This window comes from Molossus molossus, unplaced genomic scaffold (genome assembly GCF_014108415.1).
Source record: "Molossus molossus isolate mMolMol1 unplaced genomic scaffold, mMolMol1.p scaffold_m16_p_16, whole genome shotgun sequence".
Lineage (NCBI taxonomy): Eukaryota > Metazoa > Chordata > Mammalia > Chiroptera > Molossidae > Molossus > Molossus molossus.
The window spans coordinates 3,027,935-3,048,985 of record NW_023425351.1 but is presented as its reverse complement, the minus strand read 5'-3'; the positions used below and the strand labels follow the sequence as shown (position 1 = coordinate 3,048,985).

The window sequence follows — 21,051 nt, the reverse complement described above, 5'->3', positions numbered from 1 at the left end:
AAACTGAAAATCTGTGTGGAGAGATTTCCCAGTATCTGACTCATATCGGGATCAGTCAGTACTCGCTCTGACCACTTCCTGTCGTAACTATGACACGATGCCAGATGCTATTAAATCTGAAAATCAGTGAGTGGTTTTCAAAGCATGGTCCCCAACTAGCAGCATCGCCCCGAATATTACTGGACGTGCAGACTAAGTCCCATCCCGAACTCATGAAAGCAGAATCTTCAAGGGTTGAACACAGCAGTTTGTCTTGGCGAGGCCCCTGGTGACTCTGATGTGTGCTCAGTGACTATCTCTAAAACGTAAGTCTACAATGTGAAATGTACTCATTTTGTGACGTAGAACCTTACAAATGAAACACATCTGAGCAGTACATTTCTAACACGTCCGGTGAAAGTACACGTGGTACCATAATTGATGGGGAACTCAAAACAGTGGCCTGTCCTGGATCTTGCCAAATGTCCCTCCAGAGAGCCGGTTACCTGTGCTGCCTTTTATCCAGGTTTCAGAAATGACATTCCTGCTGAGTGTTTTCAGATGGTCTTTTCTCAGCTGAGAAGTTAAATCTGGAATTGTTTGCAGCATCTCCCACACGATGTTGTGTTCATCCCGAGTCCTGTGAATGGGCCTTCAAAACAGAAAAAGACTGCAAATTGAGAGGCAATAGCACAAAGACGAGGAAACAAACAAACCAAAAAATGCCTGACCTTTCCAAATTTGTATTTTTTTTATGTAAGGGTTGCTTGAGGACACCTGTGCTGATGTTGGCTGGGCTTTTTTTTACCAACATGAAGATGCATCTCCAAGAAACTAAATTTCAAGGAATTACCTGTAACTTCTCTTTGTAGAAAACTCAGACCTTCAATTTTAAGATTGTATCCTTTTGTTACTCTCCTACCTAAAGTTCATTGAGCTTCCTGGTGAGCTGATAATGTTTTTTTTTTTTTTTTTTTATCAAACTGGGAAGTTGTTGGCCATTGCTTTTTCAAATATTCTCTGTTCCTTTCTCCCTCCTTTCCTTCTGGGACCCCATTCTGTTTCTGCTAGTCTACTTGCTGGTATTCCACAGGTCTCTGCAGCTCTACTTATGTTGTTTATTCTTTATCTTTCTGTCTCTTTGACTGAATATTCTTAATTGATGTATCTGCACGTTTGGCAAACCTTCCTTCTGCCAGTTCAAATCTGTTGTTGATCCCCTCTAGTGATTTTTTTTTTTTTTTTTTTAAATTTCAGTCATTGTAGTTTTCAACTCCAAAGTCCCAAAATCTGTATCTGGTTCTTCTTCTTTTCTTTTGCACTTTCTATTTCATTGATATTATTTCTGCGCTAAGACATCATCATCGCACCTTAACTTCACGGTCTGCGTCACCTCTAGTGGAACCGCCTGTCCCTTCTTGTTTCAGCCCATGGCCATCTACTGATTATCAGAAATAAATTTCTGAACCCACGTGACCCCCTAACTTTTGCTGATGGTCTGATTGTGTTGTCATATTTTCCTTTAATTCATCAGACAAGGTTTTCTTTATTTCTTTGAATCTATTCATAATTGTCAACTTATAATTTTTTGCCTACTATGAATCAACATGTGAATTCCTGAGGATGTTGTTGGCTGTTCACTGATTTTTTCCTACATGTTCCATAATATGTTATGAAAACTGAACATTTTACATAATATAATGTGGCAACTTTGAATATATGTTTTCCCTTCCTCCTCAGGGTCACTGTATAGTACTGCTTCCGGGTAGCTGCCAGATGAGCCGCACTGTGGCGATGCCCCAGAGTGGGGCTCTCTGCGCTGCTCCTAACCAGTGCCCCCACCCACCCAGGGGTGCTGCAAGGCCACTGAATTCCAACTGTCACAGAACTGAGGCAAGGAGGATTCAAGCTGGTCAGGACAGAAGGCCACAAACCCTGCTCTTCTTCCAAAGGTCCACTATTTTTCTTGAATAAATTGTTTTTCATATGGTTATAAGCATTTGATTAATTTTCAGGGTTCTTAAAAAATTATTTTGACAATTTTTTACTCACACTTTACTGCTTTTAGGGAGGAGCAGATATACGGACATCCTCACTCTGCCATTCTGGAAGTCCTACACCCCCCAGAGGATCTGAAATCCTCTCATCTATAGCAATACCAGTAGCTCCTCCCACAGCTCAAGGTCCACATATATTTTAAGCACCTGATGAAAGAGGTTAGGGAAGTACACGTGACCATTGGTGGTGAGACAATCAAAACTATTTGGTGAAAACACTGCTAACAGAAGAGATGAGAAGAAATAATGTTTAAAGCCTGGCATTCAATCAAAAATTATTATTCTGATAAATGAATGGGCATATAATTTTACATGTTCTGACTAAACATGCAAAACATGTCCTATGATCACCTAATTGTTCTGGAAATCCTATTCCTGATACATTCTTATTTTTTCAGCTTCCTTCAAAAATGCGCAGGTATTCGGAGCGCCGCTTGGCTGCGAGCATCAGGCCGGGGACCCGCGCGTCTCCTCCCGGGCGCCAGTCGTGTGGGCCCAGGCTGCCCCACTGGGCACCGGTCTGCAGGGTCCCCAAGCTCCAGCCTGACAATGAGCTGCACGTTCCAGGGCTCTGGAATTCACCCCCAATTATTTGATTGACTACAGCACACATGCTGTGTCTCCCGTCCTCAGCATGGCAAATCAAGACGTTCAGTTCTAAAGCTCAGCCTCTACGTCCTCTCTTCAGAAGGGGCTGTCCCTCCCTTCTCTCCCAACCTCTGCATTTGCTATGGGGCAGGAACTTCCTTCACCTACCCCTTCCTTACACACCCTCTGGCCATTCTTACACACAGATGCTGCAGTGAGAGAAATCCCATGGACTGAAAGACCGCTCCCTGTTCACTTGTAGACAAATGGGGAAACATTCTGATTGCGAGAAAGACTTCATTCAGAACGAATTGCCAGGGAGCCCCTGAAGGTCTCGAATAATGAAAGGGAACCGGAGATGGTGGTTCTTTTCTTCTTCTCACTGACTTACAAGCATCAAAGAGAGTGTCTCCAGGTGCTGTCACCAGGCATGCGCGTTTTAACTGGGAGTGAAGCTGTCAGGCGATGGTGCTGATGCGTATATTTGAAGAGCTCTCAAATTAAAAAGGGTCACAATTATTTTGTCTAACAATTTGAGTAGGTTATAAAGAGGTCATTTTTCCTAATTAAAAAGTACAATTAAAATATTAAACACAATAAAAGAGATCCGTGGGGAGTTATATACAAATTTTGAGTGTTAGCTCCCTATCAAATCCTCTGGCTGATTGAGTCCTTATTTTCTTCTAATACTACTTAAAAATAACCAACCAACCAGAACTCCACATGTCTCATGTCCAAAGAAAAATTTGAGAGTCCTCTACGTCCCTGAGAATTCGGGGGAATTTTACATTTCTCCCAGTTATGCCTTGTTGATGTATTTCCACAGAATGCTTAATCTCTGATCTAGAAGGCAGACTTTACTGTTGTCAGTTTTATTTGTTTTTTTAAAAAATAATGTCTCATCATTCCTACATATCAGATTCGGGTCAGCTAGAGAAGATTCCCACTTGTCTTCAAGTTTTAATATTTTTATGAGTGTTATCACGTGATTCTTTATACAGGGTTGGGTAAGAGCAGGGGGTTCCTTGCACACAGTCCCTGAGCACTTTGTTCAGACTGAATCTTATGAGGCGTACACATAAATAAAGTCGATGAAAACAGAACTAGACCAGCTTGAGGCATGAGAGGACGGGTCTGTTTCCACACCAGACCTGCATCCCCTACACACCAGCTGAAGGACCCACGGGGAATCCACAGGACTCATGTCCAATCACAAGGAATCTACGTGTCTTTCAACCTGAACAGTCTATTAATTAGTTGATTTCCACTATATCATCTTTTCTTTATGTTAACATGTAATCACAAGGGACTACAAGGAATTCAAGTTTCTAATCCAATCTCCCCCTTTTAAAGGAGGAAGCTGAGGCTTAGGATGTGAGGTAACTTTCCCAAGACCACATATAACAAATGATGGGGCCAGAATTTTACCCCGGATGACCTCACACAGAGCCCAGGTTCCTGGCCACTACACTAAGTCACGTTTCACAACAGTGACTTTCACTTATTTTGATTTATGGAGCTCACAGAGTTAGGGCAGGGTTGTTTCAGATTTTGTTGAGTTCGACACATAAAACAAAAAAGAACATAAATTTAAAAGGTGGTGCACATGGGAATATTTCTAAAGAGAAGAAAGCACAACAGATCACTAATTTTTAAAAATTGGGTGATTTTAAATCATTGCAAAATCCAGAAAAAGCCTTATAGTGCTTCTCTTAATTAGTTGCCTATGGACCTCTATTATATTTCTATTTTTAAATATTTTTACTGTGTTTCTTACCTATTCCTACAGTTTAAGCTTAATTACCTTCAGGGTAAATTCACCTCTGAGTTCAGGTTGAGTTATTAAACAAAAGAAACGAGAAAACAATGGGATCTGGATTTGAACCTGGAGTGAAGAGGGAGAAAAACAAAAGCATGACACAAGGAACATGGAGCAGAGTAAAAGTGTGAGCGTGAAGCAGAGGCCGGCAGGACCTGGCTCCCCGACGGGCGGGGTCCTGGGGGCCAGGACAGAGGGCGCCATCAGCTGGAAACAGCGCCCCCGGAAGCTGCACATTTGCTTACATCTGTCCCTAGAGCACATGCCCTGCACGCAGGCACGGGAGTTCCTCAAGGGTCCCCCCAAACCTGCTGTGACTGGATGGTTTATGGTTGGGACACAAACATCATCAGAAACGGCACAGCTGAAGCCCTTGTTTTAACATTTCATGAAATCTGGGACCCACAGATCGTGGGATAGAAAAATTCAGCTAAAGGCATTGCTTTCATCAAAGGATGCCGCGTGCATACGATGGGGCCTCCTTCTTAGCTTTCAAAGCAGCATGTATGCCCAAGCCAGTCTGGCTCAGCGGTTAGAGTGTCATCCTGTGGACCAAACAGTCTTGGATTCGATTCCAGTCAAGGGCATGTACCTCGGTTGCAGTTTGGTCCCCAGCCCTGGTCAGTGTCGTGAGGGAGAGCCAACTGAAGTGCCTCTCACATCGATGTTTCTCTCCCCCCCTCCCCAACCCCTCCATCCCACTCTACCTGAAGATAAATGGAAAAATATCCTTGGGTGAGGATTTAAAAATAAATAATGAAAGCAGCGTGTATGACAGTTATGAAGTTATTTAAAACAGTTAAAATGTGATCCCCCAGTTTCATTTATTTAACCATTCCCGTGTATTTTTTCAAGTCTCTCTCTATGAAACTATTGCCCTGGAATCTGGTGTGCGCGTGAACTCCTCTCGGACCGTCATTATCCATGTGCACACCACCTTCTGCCTGGCTGTGCACCTGACCCCCCTCAGCAGTCAGGGTGAACGAACAGGAGTGCCATCGATCCTACTGATCATTTAAATTCCGATGACAAAGGTGGATTATCATCAGTTTTTCCAGAAACCGGGCTGATCACTCCTGGCGTGCACACCTCGGGTCTCAGCAGGGTGGGGCTCTCTTGGCCATTGCCGCTGAAAGACCAGTGACAGCAACTTCAATTCTCCTCCTCAACCTCCAAAAGATTTAAAAATTGATTTATGATTAAATAATTGGTTTTTTTAATGTCTCTCTTTGGGAAAATGGCTGGGTTTTTCTGGAAGAGGCAGAGAACTCCGACCCGTGTTGTACCTCATGGAGTGAACAGGTTCCTTTCGTTTCAGGAACAAAGAAGACAAGGCTGCTCATTGGAACTGGGGGGGGGGGGGCTCACAAACAGGTGTCAAAGAGCTGCCTTCATCACTGCACCTGAGATTCCAACAGCAAACGAGAATTCTGAGAATCCTCAGACAGGTGGTTTATCAAAGAGCGTTCTTAGCATCTTTCAGAAACTCCGCCCCTGAGACCTGAGATGTTAACAACAGCCACACACAAAGGGCAGAATGAGGTCTCAACATACCTCCAAAGTCACCTGTAACCCCACTTCCTGAACACTCACAACAGCAGGAAACAAGACAATCACGGATTGCTGAAACACAGATGTTGAGAACCAAGGTTTTGTGCATCGCTTGTGGTTAGACATTTGGAAGAGCTGCTCCCAAGACACAACACTGACGAAATGATTTTCTGTAAGAGGAATAGGAAGGCAATTTTGCTGGGAATCTTAATTATTCTTAATCGTATTGTTTCTCTTTTCTGTGCTCAAAAGAATGTACTCATTGCATGTCAGTTCAGAAGGCTTACAACAGCTTCCAGCCACATTTTGGATGTTTGAGGTCTGCTCAAAAGGAACCTCTACTATGTAACTGTTCATTTGTTTATTGACTCAGCCAAGAATTGTGTGCAGTGATTCATTTTCAGGCACTGTTCTAGATGTTAGCACACAACATAGAAAAAGACAGTTACAGAAGGCAGAGGACTGTGCTCCGTGGAAAGGAAGGAAGAGCGCCATCTAGGGCAGGAAAAGACTCCCCAGAGCCAGTGGCTTGTAAACTGACACCTGAAGGAGTAGGGGGGTGGGGGGAGGGCAGGGGAGGAGGAGGGGGAGGGGGAGGAGCTGCAGGCATAGGGAATCGCACATCCAAAGACTGAGGGTCAAGCATGCCAGAAATCCTTGGTGAAGGAAGCCCAGAGCGACTGCAGCAGAGGGGACCCTGACGACACTACCCACAGAGTGAGGCTAAAACCTAGCAAAGTGAAAAGCCGGGAGGCATGGTAAACCCTGTGAAGAATTTTGGACTTTGTCTTAGGAAAGGTAAAGTCATTCCAGGGTTTTCTTAAGAGCAATAACTGAAAAGAGTGGATTTTACAAAGCTCACTTTGGCTGCACAGAGGCTGCCAGGGGTCCTCTGGGCCTGACCCGTGGGGGGCCACGGCTCCTTGCCGTTCACACCTCCCGTGTACTCATTCTTCCTCCCGTGTACTCATTCTTCCTCCTTTCCGAAATCAGCCACCTCGTGTTACGTGTCATCACCACCAACATATGCTACACATTCAATAGAAATGACGCATAAATAGCATGTCCTGCCTGAGGAGAGAGAAAAGCCAAATCTACCCCCAGTTCTAGCCAGGTGTCCAGGCTGTGGGCAGGGTGTACGACAAGGAGACCCCTGGCTCAAATCCCAGACTGTCTGTAGGACTGCCCGGCCCAGGGCCCTGGCTCTCAGGACCATGCAGCCGGCAGGGGCAGGGCAGAGTGGCCCTCCTCCTTTGGGGACATGAACTGCTGGGTCAGACAGTTCCTTGCCCGCAGTTTCCCACAGAAAACAGGCCCCTGTGATGAGCGGCTGTCCTGGCCCACTTTGCTGGCAGACACTTCTGAAAAAATTGCTCAGATGTGTGTGTTTTACATTTGTGCTTAGCTCTGGAAAGGGTCGGAGTGGCTGGGGCTCCTCCCACAGGACTCTGAGTCGGATCCAGACCCCTTGCACCAGAGCTGGGGTGGGCAGCCCAGGGCTCCAGACGCTGGGTGGGCTGCCCATCAGCACTGCCCAGGGGGCCCTGGGTCTGTGAATGCGAGACCATGCCTGGGAGGGGATTCATGCCTCTCGGTAGTGTCCCCAGCGGCTGCCACAGACATTCCGAGTTCAAATCTAATTCTGCCTCTTCCCAGTTATGGGTTAGAAAGTCATTAATCCATGTGAATCTCTGTCCTGTAATATAAACAACAATAATAATAAATCTATTTTTCAGGACCGCCATGGGGAATGACTGTATTTAAATGCATAATTATACATGCATGTTTATTCATCAAGTCCAACATGTAGTAATTCTAAACTAATGGCAGATTAAACAAGCCGAAGGCAAAACATTTTTGAAAAATGTAAATGTTTCTATAAAAGACTACTATCCAGTATAAAATAAGACTAGAAGAAAAAAATTAAATTCTGATAAGAAATATGACTAGTTTACATAAACTTACTTTTAAAAGAGCTTTTCAGAATGATAAACTATTTTCCTACAATACTTACACAAAAGTTAACCTCGTGGCTATTGGAGTATATATGAAAGTTTCCTAACTGATGATGTATTTCCTTTACAGTGTTGAAATTTCAAAGAAAAAACTAATTGGACATGCTAAAAAAAATAGCCTAGGAATCAGAGGCCCTTTTCAGAGAAGTATTCTGTATGAAATAGAGAAAGCAAATTTATGCTAAAAAATATGAAAACAAGAAACACTCCACAAAGAACTAGAAAATAAAACAGTGACAATACTCAGAGTAATACAGCTTCAAAAGACACAGCGCAGTCAGCTCTTCAGGGAAGAGGACGCGCTCATCCATGGACCTGCCCGACATTTGTATTTTTTGTCTAGGGTGCTCAAGATGAAAATGTATCATTCTGGAGCTTGTTCATCGTTTCATGCACTGAAACATAAGCTGGATAGCACCATAATCAAATTGTTTGATTAGACAGAAATCAGTTACTATTTATATATAGTTTTCAGAATTTCTTGAAGTTTAACCAATTTAGTAGAAATTATTCAGCACTATTTCAAAGAAGTCTTATGTTAATTCAAAAATTTAAGAAGATATTTACAAATGTGGCCAGAAATGTACATTTTAATTCTTGGCTGATGGGTACACAGAGAGAAACTGCCTGGTAATTCAGTCGTCACGGAAAGTAGGGTGAGGTACTCGAGTGGCGGGTGACCACGTGAGAGGTGTGCAGAATGGCTAGTCTCTGAGGGTCCACGCCAAGGCGGAACATGGCAGAAGAAGACGTCACAGCCAAGGGTGTGGCGCTGGAAGAGGGGAGGCAGGGCTGTGCACACGGGGACAAACTGGGACTTTATTAACTGTCAGAGTAAGCCACTGAAGATTTTTAAAATAAGATCAACATCATTTGATTTGCACCTTTTATCTATTTATTTATTTTTCTTTTTTGATTTGAGAGAGAGAGAGGAAGGGAGGGGGAGAGAGATAGAAACATCGATGAGAGAGAACATTGACTGGCCGCCTCCTTCAGGCCCCCCACTGGGGACCGGGCCCACAACCTGGGCATGTGCCTGGCCGGGAATCGAACTGGTGACCTCTTGGTGCAGGGTCAACGCTCTACCACTGAGCCACACTGGGCGAGTGATTTGTACATTTTAATGTATATGTATTTAAAAATCACTGTGGCTACCCTGGTAAACGGTTAACAGAGAGGTGGGACGCAGACGACAGAGTGCGACATGCCCTTGGTGGCCACAGGGCCAGAGGGGGCAGGAATGAAGACAGGACACTATCGGAAGGTCTGCCCCACAGGCCCTGCTCATGGAGGCGCCGGAGGGGCAGGAGGACCTTGGGTAAGGCCACATTGCTGATGACGGAAATAGACAAAACAGAGCACAGGACCAGTTGGGAGGGGAACCGGCTGAGTCCTTTTATGTTTGTCTGCATCGCGTTGAGACTTAAAGACAGGACTCCACGAAGACGCTGAGCAACATCGATGAGGGTTCAAGCACAGTTTGGAAACCTGAGACCACAAGCATTGGAGAAATGACGTACAAATGTCAGTTTCATTCTGATACCCTGTCCCGGCAGGTCACTTCATCATGTATTAGGAAATTGAAAAAGTAAAAACATAGAAATAAATATATGACTGGATACCTAGTTCCACTGCAGGGAATTGGATTAACATTTAAAAAAAATTTAATGGAAATACATAAAAATGTTATTTATAGAAAAATAGAATTTTTAGGAGAATGAAAAGCAATGACAGAAATTTAATCTCACTTGAAAAAATAAAATGTCTGTTAAAATAATTATAAAACGAAGCTTGGACACTGGACACTATTAGGTTTTGCAACACAGAATCGAAATACTATTTGTCTTTATTTATTTATTTTGGTCTGTTATTTATTTACTTATTTGTTTTTCTTTCAATTTTTGTTACAGATGTTTCTCCTTTTTTGCCCCTAGACACCTTCCTTCCCATGCCCCCCCCCCCCCCCAGCATTGTTGTCTATGTCCATTGGTTACCCACACATGCATATAAGTTCTTTGGTTTATCTCATCCCTCTCCCCACCCCCTCCTCTGAGGCTTGTCAGTCTGAACCATACTCCTTTCTATGTCTCCGGGTCTATTTAGTTCATATCTTATTTTGTTCATTATATTCCACAAATAAGTGAGATCATATGCTATTTGTCTTTCTCTGACTGGCTTATTTTGCTTAGCATAATGCTCTCCATGTCCCTCTATGTGGTCTCAAAGGATAAGAGATCTTTCTTCCAGTTGCATAGTATACAACTGTGTAAATGTACCACAGCTTTTTTATCCACTCATCTATTGATGGACACTTAGGCTAGGAAAGGGAACCCACTGTATGGGAGAGCTTAATTGCCAATGATACATCAGATAATGGGTTGATTTCCAATATATATAGAGTGCTCATACAGCTCAACAAAAGGAAGACAAAGAACCCAATTAAAAAATGGGCAGAGGAACTAAATAGACACCTCTCCAAACAGGACTTACAAATGGCCAAGAGACATATGTAGAAATGCTCAACATCACTAATCATCAGAGAGATGCAAATTAAACCAACTACGAGGTATCACCTCACACCTACCAGAATGGCCGCCATCAACAAAGCATCAAACAACAAGTGTTGGCAAGGGTGTGGAGAAAAGGGGACTCTAGTGCACTGTCGGTGGGAATGCAGACTGGTGCAGCCACTATGAAAAACACTATGATGTTAACTCAAAAAATTAAAAATTGAACTGCCATTTGACCCAGTGATCCCACTTCTAGGAATATATCTTAAGAAGCCTGAAACACCAATTAGAAACAATATATACACCCCTATGTTCATAGCAGCACTATTTACAATAGCTAAGATATGGAAACAGACCATTTGTCTTTTAACAAAATTTCAAAAGCATATGAGGTCAGGACTCTACCTTCCAAAATAGAGACAAAAAGGGAATAGAAAATAACATCTTGAAAGTTTTAGCTCGAGTCATTGACGACAACCTGAGAATTTTCTGTATCAAGTAGACAGCGAAGCGTAAAACTGCAGATTGCTAACTTAAGCTGAAGATGCAGTGGGGTATTTTTATTAAGTATAAGTTGGGACTTTTTGAGGAAAACTTGTACCTCATGAATTGGAGTCAGAATAAAAGAAAAGGCTCACAAACATTGAGAACCCAGAAATCCCAAACTCGTTTCTATAGTTTGTTCTAGTTGAAGATGTATTAATCTCTTGAGTCAGTAAATTTAAAGATATTCAATATCTTGTCCGGCCAGTGTGGCTCTGTGTTGACCATCGACCTATGCACCAAGAGGTCACCAATTTGATACTTGGGTGTTGGGCTAGATTCCCAACAGGTGGCGTACAGGAGGCAGCCAATGGATGTTTCTTTCTCATTGATGTTTCTCTCTCTCTCCCCCCACCTTCCTTTCTCTCTAAAATCAACAAAAACATTAAAAAAGAGATATTCAATATCTTAAACCCTCTCACAAATAATAAGAAGGATTTTCAAACACTTTGAATTGACTCTGCCTCCATTATACTTACTGTTGTTTTCTGACATTTTATTTTATCCCTGAATATTTAATTGAAGAGTATTATTCCTGTCATAATCATTGTAATTTTATGCAATCATTGTTTCATTTATGTGAATTTTATCAACAATAGTTGCCCATGGTTTCTTCTTGCATTTCAAACCTGGGGTCTGGAATCATGTCACTTCTTCCCAAAATTCATTCTTCCAAACTACCCTTCATGAGCACATACAACATTTTGTATCTCTGAAAATGTCTTTATTTTCCCTGATCCATTAAAGAGATCTTCTTTCTGGTGGGTACAAATTGTGAGGCTGACAATTTTTCTGAGGAATTTAAAGAGCGTTAGTCTATTGTGCTTTGGTTTCCATTATGCTATTGAGAAATCTACCCTCAGCCTATGTTTCATCTCTCTGTGATGGATATTTCTTCTCTCTGATATTTCTTCACTCTTAGGATTCTCACTTTGTCTTAGCTGTGCTGCACATTCACCACAAAACACCTAAGCAAGAATCTCTTTAGATAGTTTCATAGTATTTGTACGTTTATGTCTTTCATTCTTTCCAGAAAACCGCCATCTATTATGTTTTCAAATATTGCTATTCTTCCAATTTCTGTATTCTGTCTCCCTGGAGCTCAGGTTAGATATTAGAGTTCATTTCAGCATTCCCATTTCTTACGCACTCCTTCAAATCCTGTACCTCGTATTTTTGCACTGTGTATATAAAAATATGACTGGCTGAACAGCCAGGATAGTGAAAATGCCTCGCCTGATTTTTCTGTTTGTCTATAAAGCCCTACTTATTTTTAAGCTGAACTTCTTCAAAATTATTGCTGGATTAGAGACAAAAAATTAAAGTATTACTTTTGCCCAAACTGATTAATTATGAACATGGAAGAGAGACAAAATGCACATTTCTGAAAATGTTGAAAAATGCCACACTACATGATTTAGTACCAATTTAATGTGATTTTCATGTTTGTTTTATATTTTATTTCTGAACTTTTTCAGAACATTTTTAAAAAGTTATATTCATTTAAGTTAATTCCACAGCCATTAAATATTCTGAATGCTTAAACAATTCTGGCTTTGAGTGATTCCATACCCATCCTAAACCTCATAATTAAACATTGTTAGTGAATTGTCCTCAGTCCTATCATTTACAGGTTATCTTAGTCTTCCTCCACAATTTCCAAGTCTGGCAAAAGCCTGAGGCTCAGTTTATCTGTTTCTGGTTGAAGCTCTAGAAAAACATCGTATGAACTGTGATGAAGGACTGACTTCATTCCTATTACTCCCAATTCCACTGTTTTCACAAAACCTCACTCATCTATAAACAGCATCCTTTCTTCTGTGCTGCAAAAGCTCTTCCAAGTTTTGACACCTCTCCCAACACAACCCCCCTCTTCTCCTACAATGCCACCCCTTTCCTTGACTTTGCTGTCTCTTGCCAGAGTCGGACTTCAATAAATGTTGGACAAGTACATCAATAAGCAGACACATTCAACTGGAAATAGACAAGTGGTTTAAGAGCCGAGTGTGGATGAGCCGTTCATTTCATGTAACTAAATCTGTCTCACAGTCAAAGGGGTCATGTTGAAAACCTTCCCCGCGAAATGGGTCTACCCAATCTGAACGATTACACTATGAATGGAATTTATGCTTATGGCTGGTACTGAAATCATGTGAATGATTAAGTGTGGGCCCTGAGAGCTATAAAATTTAAAAAGAGTTTCTTTGCATTTTTTCAGAATACAAAACGTAATTGGACGTGAGGTCAGATAAAAATTGTGAGCAGTGTTCCTACGGGACCTCGGCCAGCGCATCTTGCTCTTGACTTTACATATTAGATAGCAGCTCAGCTCCTGCTCTTCGTGGGTCTACTGTCAGGTTACTCTCTATTTTCACCTTGTGGAGTTACTATTTAAAAATATAATACGAGACCAATAAAAGAAAAATTACAGAAATCAGCAGTACTGACAAGGACTGAGGAAACTCCTAAGCCTAGAGAATATTAAAATTGATTGGAAAACCATCTGTCCAAAATGTCAAAAGACATTAGCTTGGCTATAATTAGGAGAACTGGCTGTGTGCTCTGGTTTTCGTACAAGTTAGAAGACAGGTCTGCACACTCACTAAATTCACCTTCGATAACATGAATGCCAGAAAGAAAATAATAAAAACATGTAAGTTTATGCCCTGGCCAGTGTGGCTCAGTGGTTCGATCGTCATCCTGTGCCCGCAGGGGTGCGGGTTTGATTCCCGGGCAGGGAACAAGCCCAGGTTTGGGATTCGATCCCCTGTCTGGGCACATATGGGAGGCAACCGATGGATGTTTCTCTCTCATGCTGAAGTTTCTGTCTCTCTCTCTCTTGAATCAATGGAAAACATATCCTCGGATGAGGATTACAAAACAAAACAAATCATGTATATTTACATAGCCTCTTCCTCTTCAAGGGACAAAGACATCAACAGCAAAAACAGCTCACATGTTCCATGTTTAGTTCCAACAGCGCTGATGTCTGCGTCATTGCACCCCTGGAAATGCAGCAGGAATGATGAAACAAGCCACAGGAAGACTCTGTGACATCAGTGTCCATGTGGCAGGTTCACGGCACGTGGAAATAGGACCGTTTGGTAAACAGTAAGGCCATTTCCACTCAGTAAGTTTATTCTGGAAAACCCAACAGGGAACACCATGGATGGGGCATAAAACCTGCAGATGTTAGAAAACAAAAATAATGAACAATGTTGACAGGGTGCTTTTAATGGATGGAAAGTAGACTCTAAGAGATGTGTTGCTTATAGAGTCTTTTTAAAATCTTAATATCTGCTCAGCATAGCAAAAGCTGGGGCAGACCCAGAAAGTCACCTGTGCTGCACGGCAGGAGGGAGGCCCCGGGAGTGGCATCTGCAGATGGGCAGGATGGTGCCCCCCCACGAGCACCATCCTCCCGACACCTCACCCTGGGTTTTCTGCTCTCATTAAAGGGCATCTTGACGACACAAATGGCTGAGTCTTTGAATGTTTAACACCTTTAACATAAATCTTGATACACTATGATTTTAAAAATTGAACTTTAATAAATTACCAACCAATGCCATATTTCTCTGGACAAAAAGTCTGTGATAATCTCACTGTGTATCGTGACTTGACTAAATATCAATATTTCAGTGAGTCTCCTGTTCAACATGAACAGGTCCCCTAAATCATCGAGGTCTTTTACACTGAATATCTCATGGGAGAGTCACCCTCAGGCTTCACGTTTCAAAGTCACTTGCCAGCAGTATGTGAGGAAAGAAATAGATTGTGTTTGAGGAAATCTCAATTCTTCAGGCTACAATAATAAGTGAGAAGAGCACAATCTCTGAAGAGAAAGAGACCTGATTTACGTCCTACAGCTGCCATTTATCACGTGGATTTGATCAACTGACATGACACCCTCAGCGTCTTCACCGGTTAAAGAGGAACGTCTGTATCGTGTAGGGAGTGAATGTGTGTGCGTGCGCATGCACGTGTGCATGTGTGCGTGTGCATGGATGTGTGTGTGAGTGCGCGTGTGCGTGCGAATACAAACTGTATGAAGCGCCGACATGAGGAGTAACTACCATGTGCCCAGCGCGCACGGGGGAACCAGTGTGTGGGCAGCGCACTCCTCCGTGGACACGCGTGGTAACTACAAATGGACCTTGCTCTCTCCTGAGAGCTGGACCTCGGTCAGACCAGCGCCGCAAGTAAGACACTTCGCACCGAGAACGCAGGAATGCACACACGACTTTTCCTCTCTCTGAAAGTGGCTCTGATGCGAGCCCCGCTCCAGCCAAGGGTGCATAACAGTCTTTCCCACCCACGTGTCAGTCCAGGTGCGACCCGAAGCGGGACAGCTCGCTGGTCACCTCTCCTCAGGAGCGGCCGGCTGGGCCCCAGCCCGCAGGCATGGCCCTCTGGTCCCAGCTGGGGTGTGCTGTGGTGACTGCTCCCACCCCAACCCCAAGGGACCTGGCGCCGCCGCCGCTGAGCCTCGGTCCCGGCGCTCGGCTGACCCTCACTGCTCGCTGGGAGCCACGGTGCTGTTTCCCCGGGCCGCCCACCCTCAGGGTGCTCTCCGCTGCCACACATGCCCACGTGGTTCGGGGATCAAAGAGCAGGGGGTGCTCTGGCCTGGGTTCCCCTCTCCCGGCTCCCTCCTCAGTCTGGGCCTGGTTTCCCTGGTGGAAACCCCGCCTCCTGAGAGCAGGGCACGTTCCTTCCGGAAACAGCGCCCTTTGCTGCCCTGTCCTGTCCTCTCCCGTCACCAGTCCGGGAGAGCCGGCTCCGAGCTGGGAATAAACACCTACGTGTACAGTGGCGGTAACGGAGCTATCACTGTTTGCTCTGCTGCTGTGCTCTGCGTTGGCGCTTCCTGAGAATGCAGCGGGGGCACAGCTGGGCCTCACCTCCCGGGGTCCTCGCCTGCTGAGGGCCTCGCCTGCTGGGGCCTCACCTCCTGGGGGCCTCACCTCCTGGGGGCCTCACCTCCTGGGTCCTCACCTCCTGGGGTCCTCACCTCCTGGGGGCCTCACCTCCTGGGGCCTCACCTCCTGGGGGCCTCACCTCCTGGGTCCTTACCTCCTGGGTCCTCACCTCCTGGGGCCTCACCTCCTGGGGGCCTCACCTCCTGGGTCCTTACCTCCTGGGTCCTCACCTCCTGGGTCCTCACCTCCTGGGGGCCTCACCTCCTGGGTCCTCACCTCCTGGGGGCCTCACCTCCTGGGGCCTCACCTCCGGGGCCCTCACCTCCCGGGGTCCTCACCTCCTGGGGTCCTCATCTGCTGGGGTCCTCACCTGCTGGGTCCTTACCTCCTGGGGGCCTCACTTCCTGGGTCCTCACCTCCTGGGGGGCCTCACCTCCTGGGGTCTTCACCTCCTGGGGTCCTCACCTCCTCGGGGCCTCACCTCCTGGGGTCTTCACCTCCTGGGGTCCTCACCTCCTCGGGGCCTCACCTCCTGTGGTCATCACCTCCTCGGACCCTCACCTCCTTGGGGCTTCACCTCCTCAGGGCCATCACCGGCCCATGAAGAGGGCTCACTGCTGAGAACATGGTGGTTAGTGGTTGCTGACTAGCACACCTGCTCTTATGGACTTAACAGAACTGCCCTGGGTAGACGCCTGACCGTCTGACTTCTGAATGGAAGTGGTGGGGGCCACCACCTCTGTGCACACCAGGTTCCCAGGGCCACACCCAGCAGCGACAGCCCAGGGACCAGGTGGGTGGTCCAGGATTGAGCGAGAAAAGATGTGTAAGTTTAAAAAATTAGCGTTCTCATGATGAAACGAAAAAACGTGTAAATATGAAATTCCTTCCTTCTTTCTGATGCCTGTTCTTATCAGTCTCTGAAAGGGGGCCTGGAAACATTTGAACTTGGGGAAGCCCTGGAGAAGACAGACCCAGGTGGGTGACAGGAAAGGGAAGGTTGGGCCTACCATGTGCAGCTTGGGCCTATCCCCCCCGCAGTGCCCGCCTTGCTCCAGCTGAACTCGGTGCCTGGGGCAGGAGAGAAAAGTGGGAAACTGAGTCCCAAAGCACCTGATTCGGCACTCAGCCAAACTCCTAGAGCGGGCACCGGACCTGCCCCGCGCGGAGTAGCCCTCCTCCTCTAGTGGGGGCTCTCGTGAGCGCCACCCCCAGGAGGCAGCCCGTGTGGGACACCGTGGAAGTCACGTGCTTCCCAGCGGCTCCCGCAGGAATGCGAAGCTCCAGTGCGCCCGCTCGTGCCACTCTGCCGGGAAAGGAGGGGACATTTTAACAACTGTGCCCATCCGTGTGGCATTCAATGGCAGCAGGTACTAGAAGCCGATACCTAGCCTTCGCCATTAGGAGGCTCCGCTGGTCGAGTTCCACCGAGAACTCAGGAAAAGGTCGAGGCCCCTGTCAATGGGCAAGAACAACAGTTGGGGCTGCACAGTCTCAGGGGACGAGACAGAAAGGGGGTCACCAGAACCGAAGGCCAGAATGGGTGGTCGGAGACTGTCAGGCTCAGGCAGGAGGAGAAAGTGACAAGATACAGTCAGAAATGTCGTCAAGAAGCTTGTAGTTGGTGCTCCGGACGAGGCCCTTCATGCTGAGTGACAGTGACTATGAGCTGTCAGAAGTCACGTGGACTTTCGTGCTGACGGCACAGGAGACGGGAGACAGCGGCGTGGGGCCAGGGGGTGCAGGTGTGAAACGAGCCGTGTGAAGGGAGCTGAGGCCCACGTGGCCGGCACTGAGTGTTAACAGAAGCTTTGACAGTGAAGACTTCACTGCATGTGTAAGGAGCTGTGCACACGTCCCGCAGGGACCTCCTCCAGAACCCGAGACACACTCCCTCTCCGTGGCGGCTAATGTCACTGAGGATGGCAGGCGGGCGCCCAGTGCTTTGGTGGACAGCACCCAGAGGTTGCTGTGAAGATGTTTCCTCATGTGGCCGGCCCCATCCAACCAGTAACAGCCTTACAGAGAAGGCGAGGCCCAGGGTAGGAAGTTCTGCTCCTGGTGGCTCCCAACTCCAAGGGCAGCTCAGCTCTCGCAGCCTCCAGGCTCCCCTCCGAGGCTGGCCACACCTGCCGCCATCACACAACCACGAAGCCGGTGTCTCAAGAGAAGTCCCTCTCTGTAAGGCATCCTGTTCGCTCCACTTCCCTGGGCACCATGACCTAGAGCACACTCTCCTCAGGCTCTTCCTCGGGGCACTCACCTCCCCTGTGGCCTGAGGCTGTCTCCCGCCACTGGGACGTCCCCTGTTCCTCCTGCCCGCTCCCTGACCACGTGCCCCATTTTGTCACCAAACACAGTGGCCGCCAGGCTCTCCCTTCCCACCCGCATGGACGGCTCACAGGGGCCAGAAAATGAGCAGCTCCTCCAGCCCCAACAACCCAAGGTCCCCACGAATGGGAATCTCCGTTCAATGCATTCCCTACAAGAACTGGCCCCTTTTCCAAATTGTAGACAGCAAGGGAGCTCTCAAGAGCTGAAGAACGAGGAGGTCAGGAGCAGGGTAGACGGCACTGACTCGGACATGGCAGCCCCAGCCCCGTCGTGGGCATCTAGCAGGGGAAGGCAGGAGACTCGGTAAGAAACTCAAGGGCGGCCCTGAATGGGGGGAGGAGGAAGGCAGGGCTCCAGGCTTCCATCTTGCGGAAGAACATTAAGGCAGAAGGGCTGCCACCTCCCCAGGGGAGCACTGGGCAGGGCCAGGTCTGCGTCACAAGGCTTCCGAGACGTGACAAGCTAGCTGGTGAGAATGTGGGGTGTGGGCAGCTCTGGGACATCCAGTTCCAGGACCGACAGACGAATCTGAAGGTCAGACACAGGTGGCAGCTGGGGCTACACATCTAGGGGATGAGGACTGAGAGACTCTCATCTCAGTCACTGGTGGTCTAGGAAAAATGAAAATAAGAAAAGAACACTAAGCTCTAAAAATGACCCAAACTTAGCAGTCAGGTACAGGAAGAGTAGCCAGCACCAGAAAGCAGCCCTGGCCAATCTGGCTCAGTGGTTAGAACATTGGCCTGTGGACCAAAGAGTCCTGGGTTCAATTCCGGCCAAGGGCACATACCTCAGTTACGGTTCATTCCCGGCTGTGGTTGGGGTTGTACGGGAAACAACCAATCAATGTGTCCCTCTCATGTCGATGTTTCTCTCTCATCCTCCCTCCAGCTCTATCTGAAAATAAATGGAAAAATATCCTGAAGATTAAAAAAAAAAAGAACAGCAGCAAAATAGGTAGAAAAATATATATATATACATACAAGCCAGCATTATAGAATTGCCTGGGTTCATCAAAGGTCTATGATGAATGACATTGCACTTAGGAATTCCCAGAGATACTAACACATGGTGTGTCTCTGGACTGAAACTATGAGACAAATGAGAATTTCCCTGCTATGGGAACAGATAAAGCCAAACTATTCTTCAAGATGTGAGGCGGACTGGAGTTAGAGGCGAAATCGGTAGATCTCAGTTCCGACCCTGACATACTCTGATTTCTCTATGTCTTAGTTTTGTCTTCAGTAAAATTAAATCAGTATCTCTATCTGCAATTGTTAGATGTTAGCATTAAATCAATATAATATCTAAGAACAATTTTTATGTACACAAATGGTAAGCATTCCACAGCACATATGTACATCAAACGTTTATATTGTATACTTTAAACATATATAATTAATACTTGTCAATAAAGTTGAAAAATATAATTAACTTCAAAGATAAGCAAACTAAAAATCCGGCTGTAGGCATTTTACACCGATTGAATCCAACTCTAAATGTGTTACTTAAAAAAAATACATCCATTATTAATTCAGTAAAATATTGGAAACTGATATATTTTGATGAATTAACAAATTTCCAATCCTTTCCTCATCTTAAGTGGTTACTGGTGAAGACTGCATTCATCGGTCAACCATCTTAGAGGGTTATTAACTTCCACACAAAGCGGTTATTCCAGATAAATGAACATTCAGCAGAGGTCGCAGCAGTGACAACGGAATTGCCCTCCTTGGAGTCTCTCTGCAGTGTGCTCCTTGCCCATCCCCTATCATTGCTGGCCTCTCCCTTGTGTATTATGGATCCATCTCGCTCACACACTGCACACTAACTGAACAGTAATTAAATGCAGGACTGGAAACATTATATTCTCTGAAGGAGAGCCCCAGAAGAATGAAGTGATTAAAAGTGAAAATGTATAAACATGTTTCATTTCACATTTGCATGTAAGAGAAACAATAAAATAGGAGAATGGGACAAATAAAAAGAAAAGAAAAACATGCAAACTGAATTTCCTAATCCTATCTGCAAATTAAGACTATACATGATACCCAACCTGAGGCATTGGTCAGTTACAATATCAAATATCTATCTGCTCCTAATGCAAGACACTTTGTATGAACAAGTAATGGTTTCAATACTATCAAAATATAATACTATAAGAATTTTTAAACAGAAGAAAAGAAACAAAAATCACTGGGAGAAAAGAAAGAATAAATTATAGCTCCAAACCCACATTCTCACCTCCCCCTGACCCCCAAATCTTCACAGTATGATCTCACCATCTCCACTAAGCCCCTTAAATCCTCAGCCAACACTTCTTGTCCCTGACGTCCTCCCCAGACCTCCTTCACAGAGTCCTCTCTGCTCCTGTGTTCCCAGGTTCTGTGTAACTCACACAGCCCAGGTCCCACTGGGCCACATGCGCTCCCATACGTCCATGCTGTCCTTCCACAAGGCCCTCATGTTGTTAAACTAGAGATTCTCCTTTGGTTATACTTCTGTCTGCAAAAATACCAAGAGCAATGTAAGTACTTAATTTGTTTTGTTGTTGTTACATTGCATGAAATGTTTCAGTTTACTTTCAAGGAGACTTGGTTTACAGACGCATTTATTTAAAAATTATTCTTTTGGGAAGACAGTGGTGGGCAGGACCAGAGGGAGGGTGAGTGTGTGAGAGAGTGAGTGAGTGTGTGAGAGAGTGTCAGTGGACGTGAAGGTGGACGACCAAAC

The 21,051-nt window shown here is 45.6% G+C and overlaps 1 protein-coding gene across 1 annotated transcript in view; it reads right to left on the bottom strand.

Moving 5' to 3' along the window:
* CNBD1 (cyclic nucleotide binding domain containing 1) overlaps nucleotides 1–21,051 on the bottom strand; it is a 196,692-nt gene that overhangs the window by 107,012 nt on the left and 68,629 nt on the right. The window contains exon 5 of the mRNA XM_036263632.1: nucleotides 486–631. Within this exon, the coding sequence (XP_036119525.1) occupies nucleotides 486–631 (146 nt within the window). The remainder of the gene's footprint in view (nucleotides 1–485; nucleotides 632–21,051) is intronic.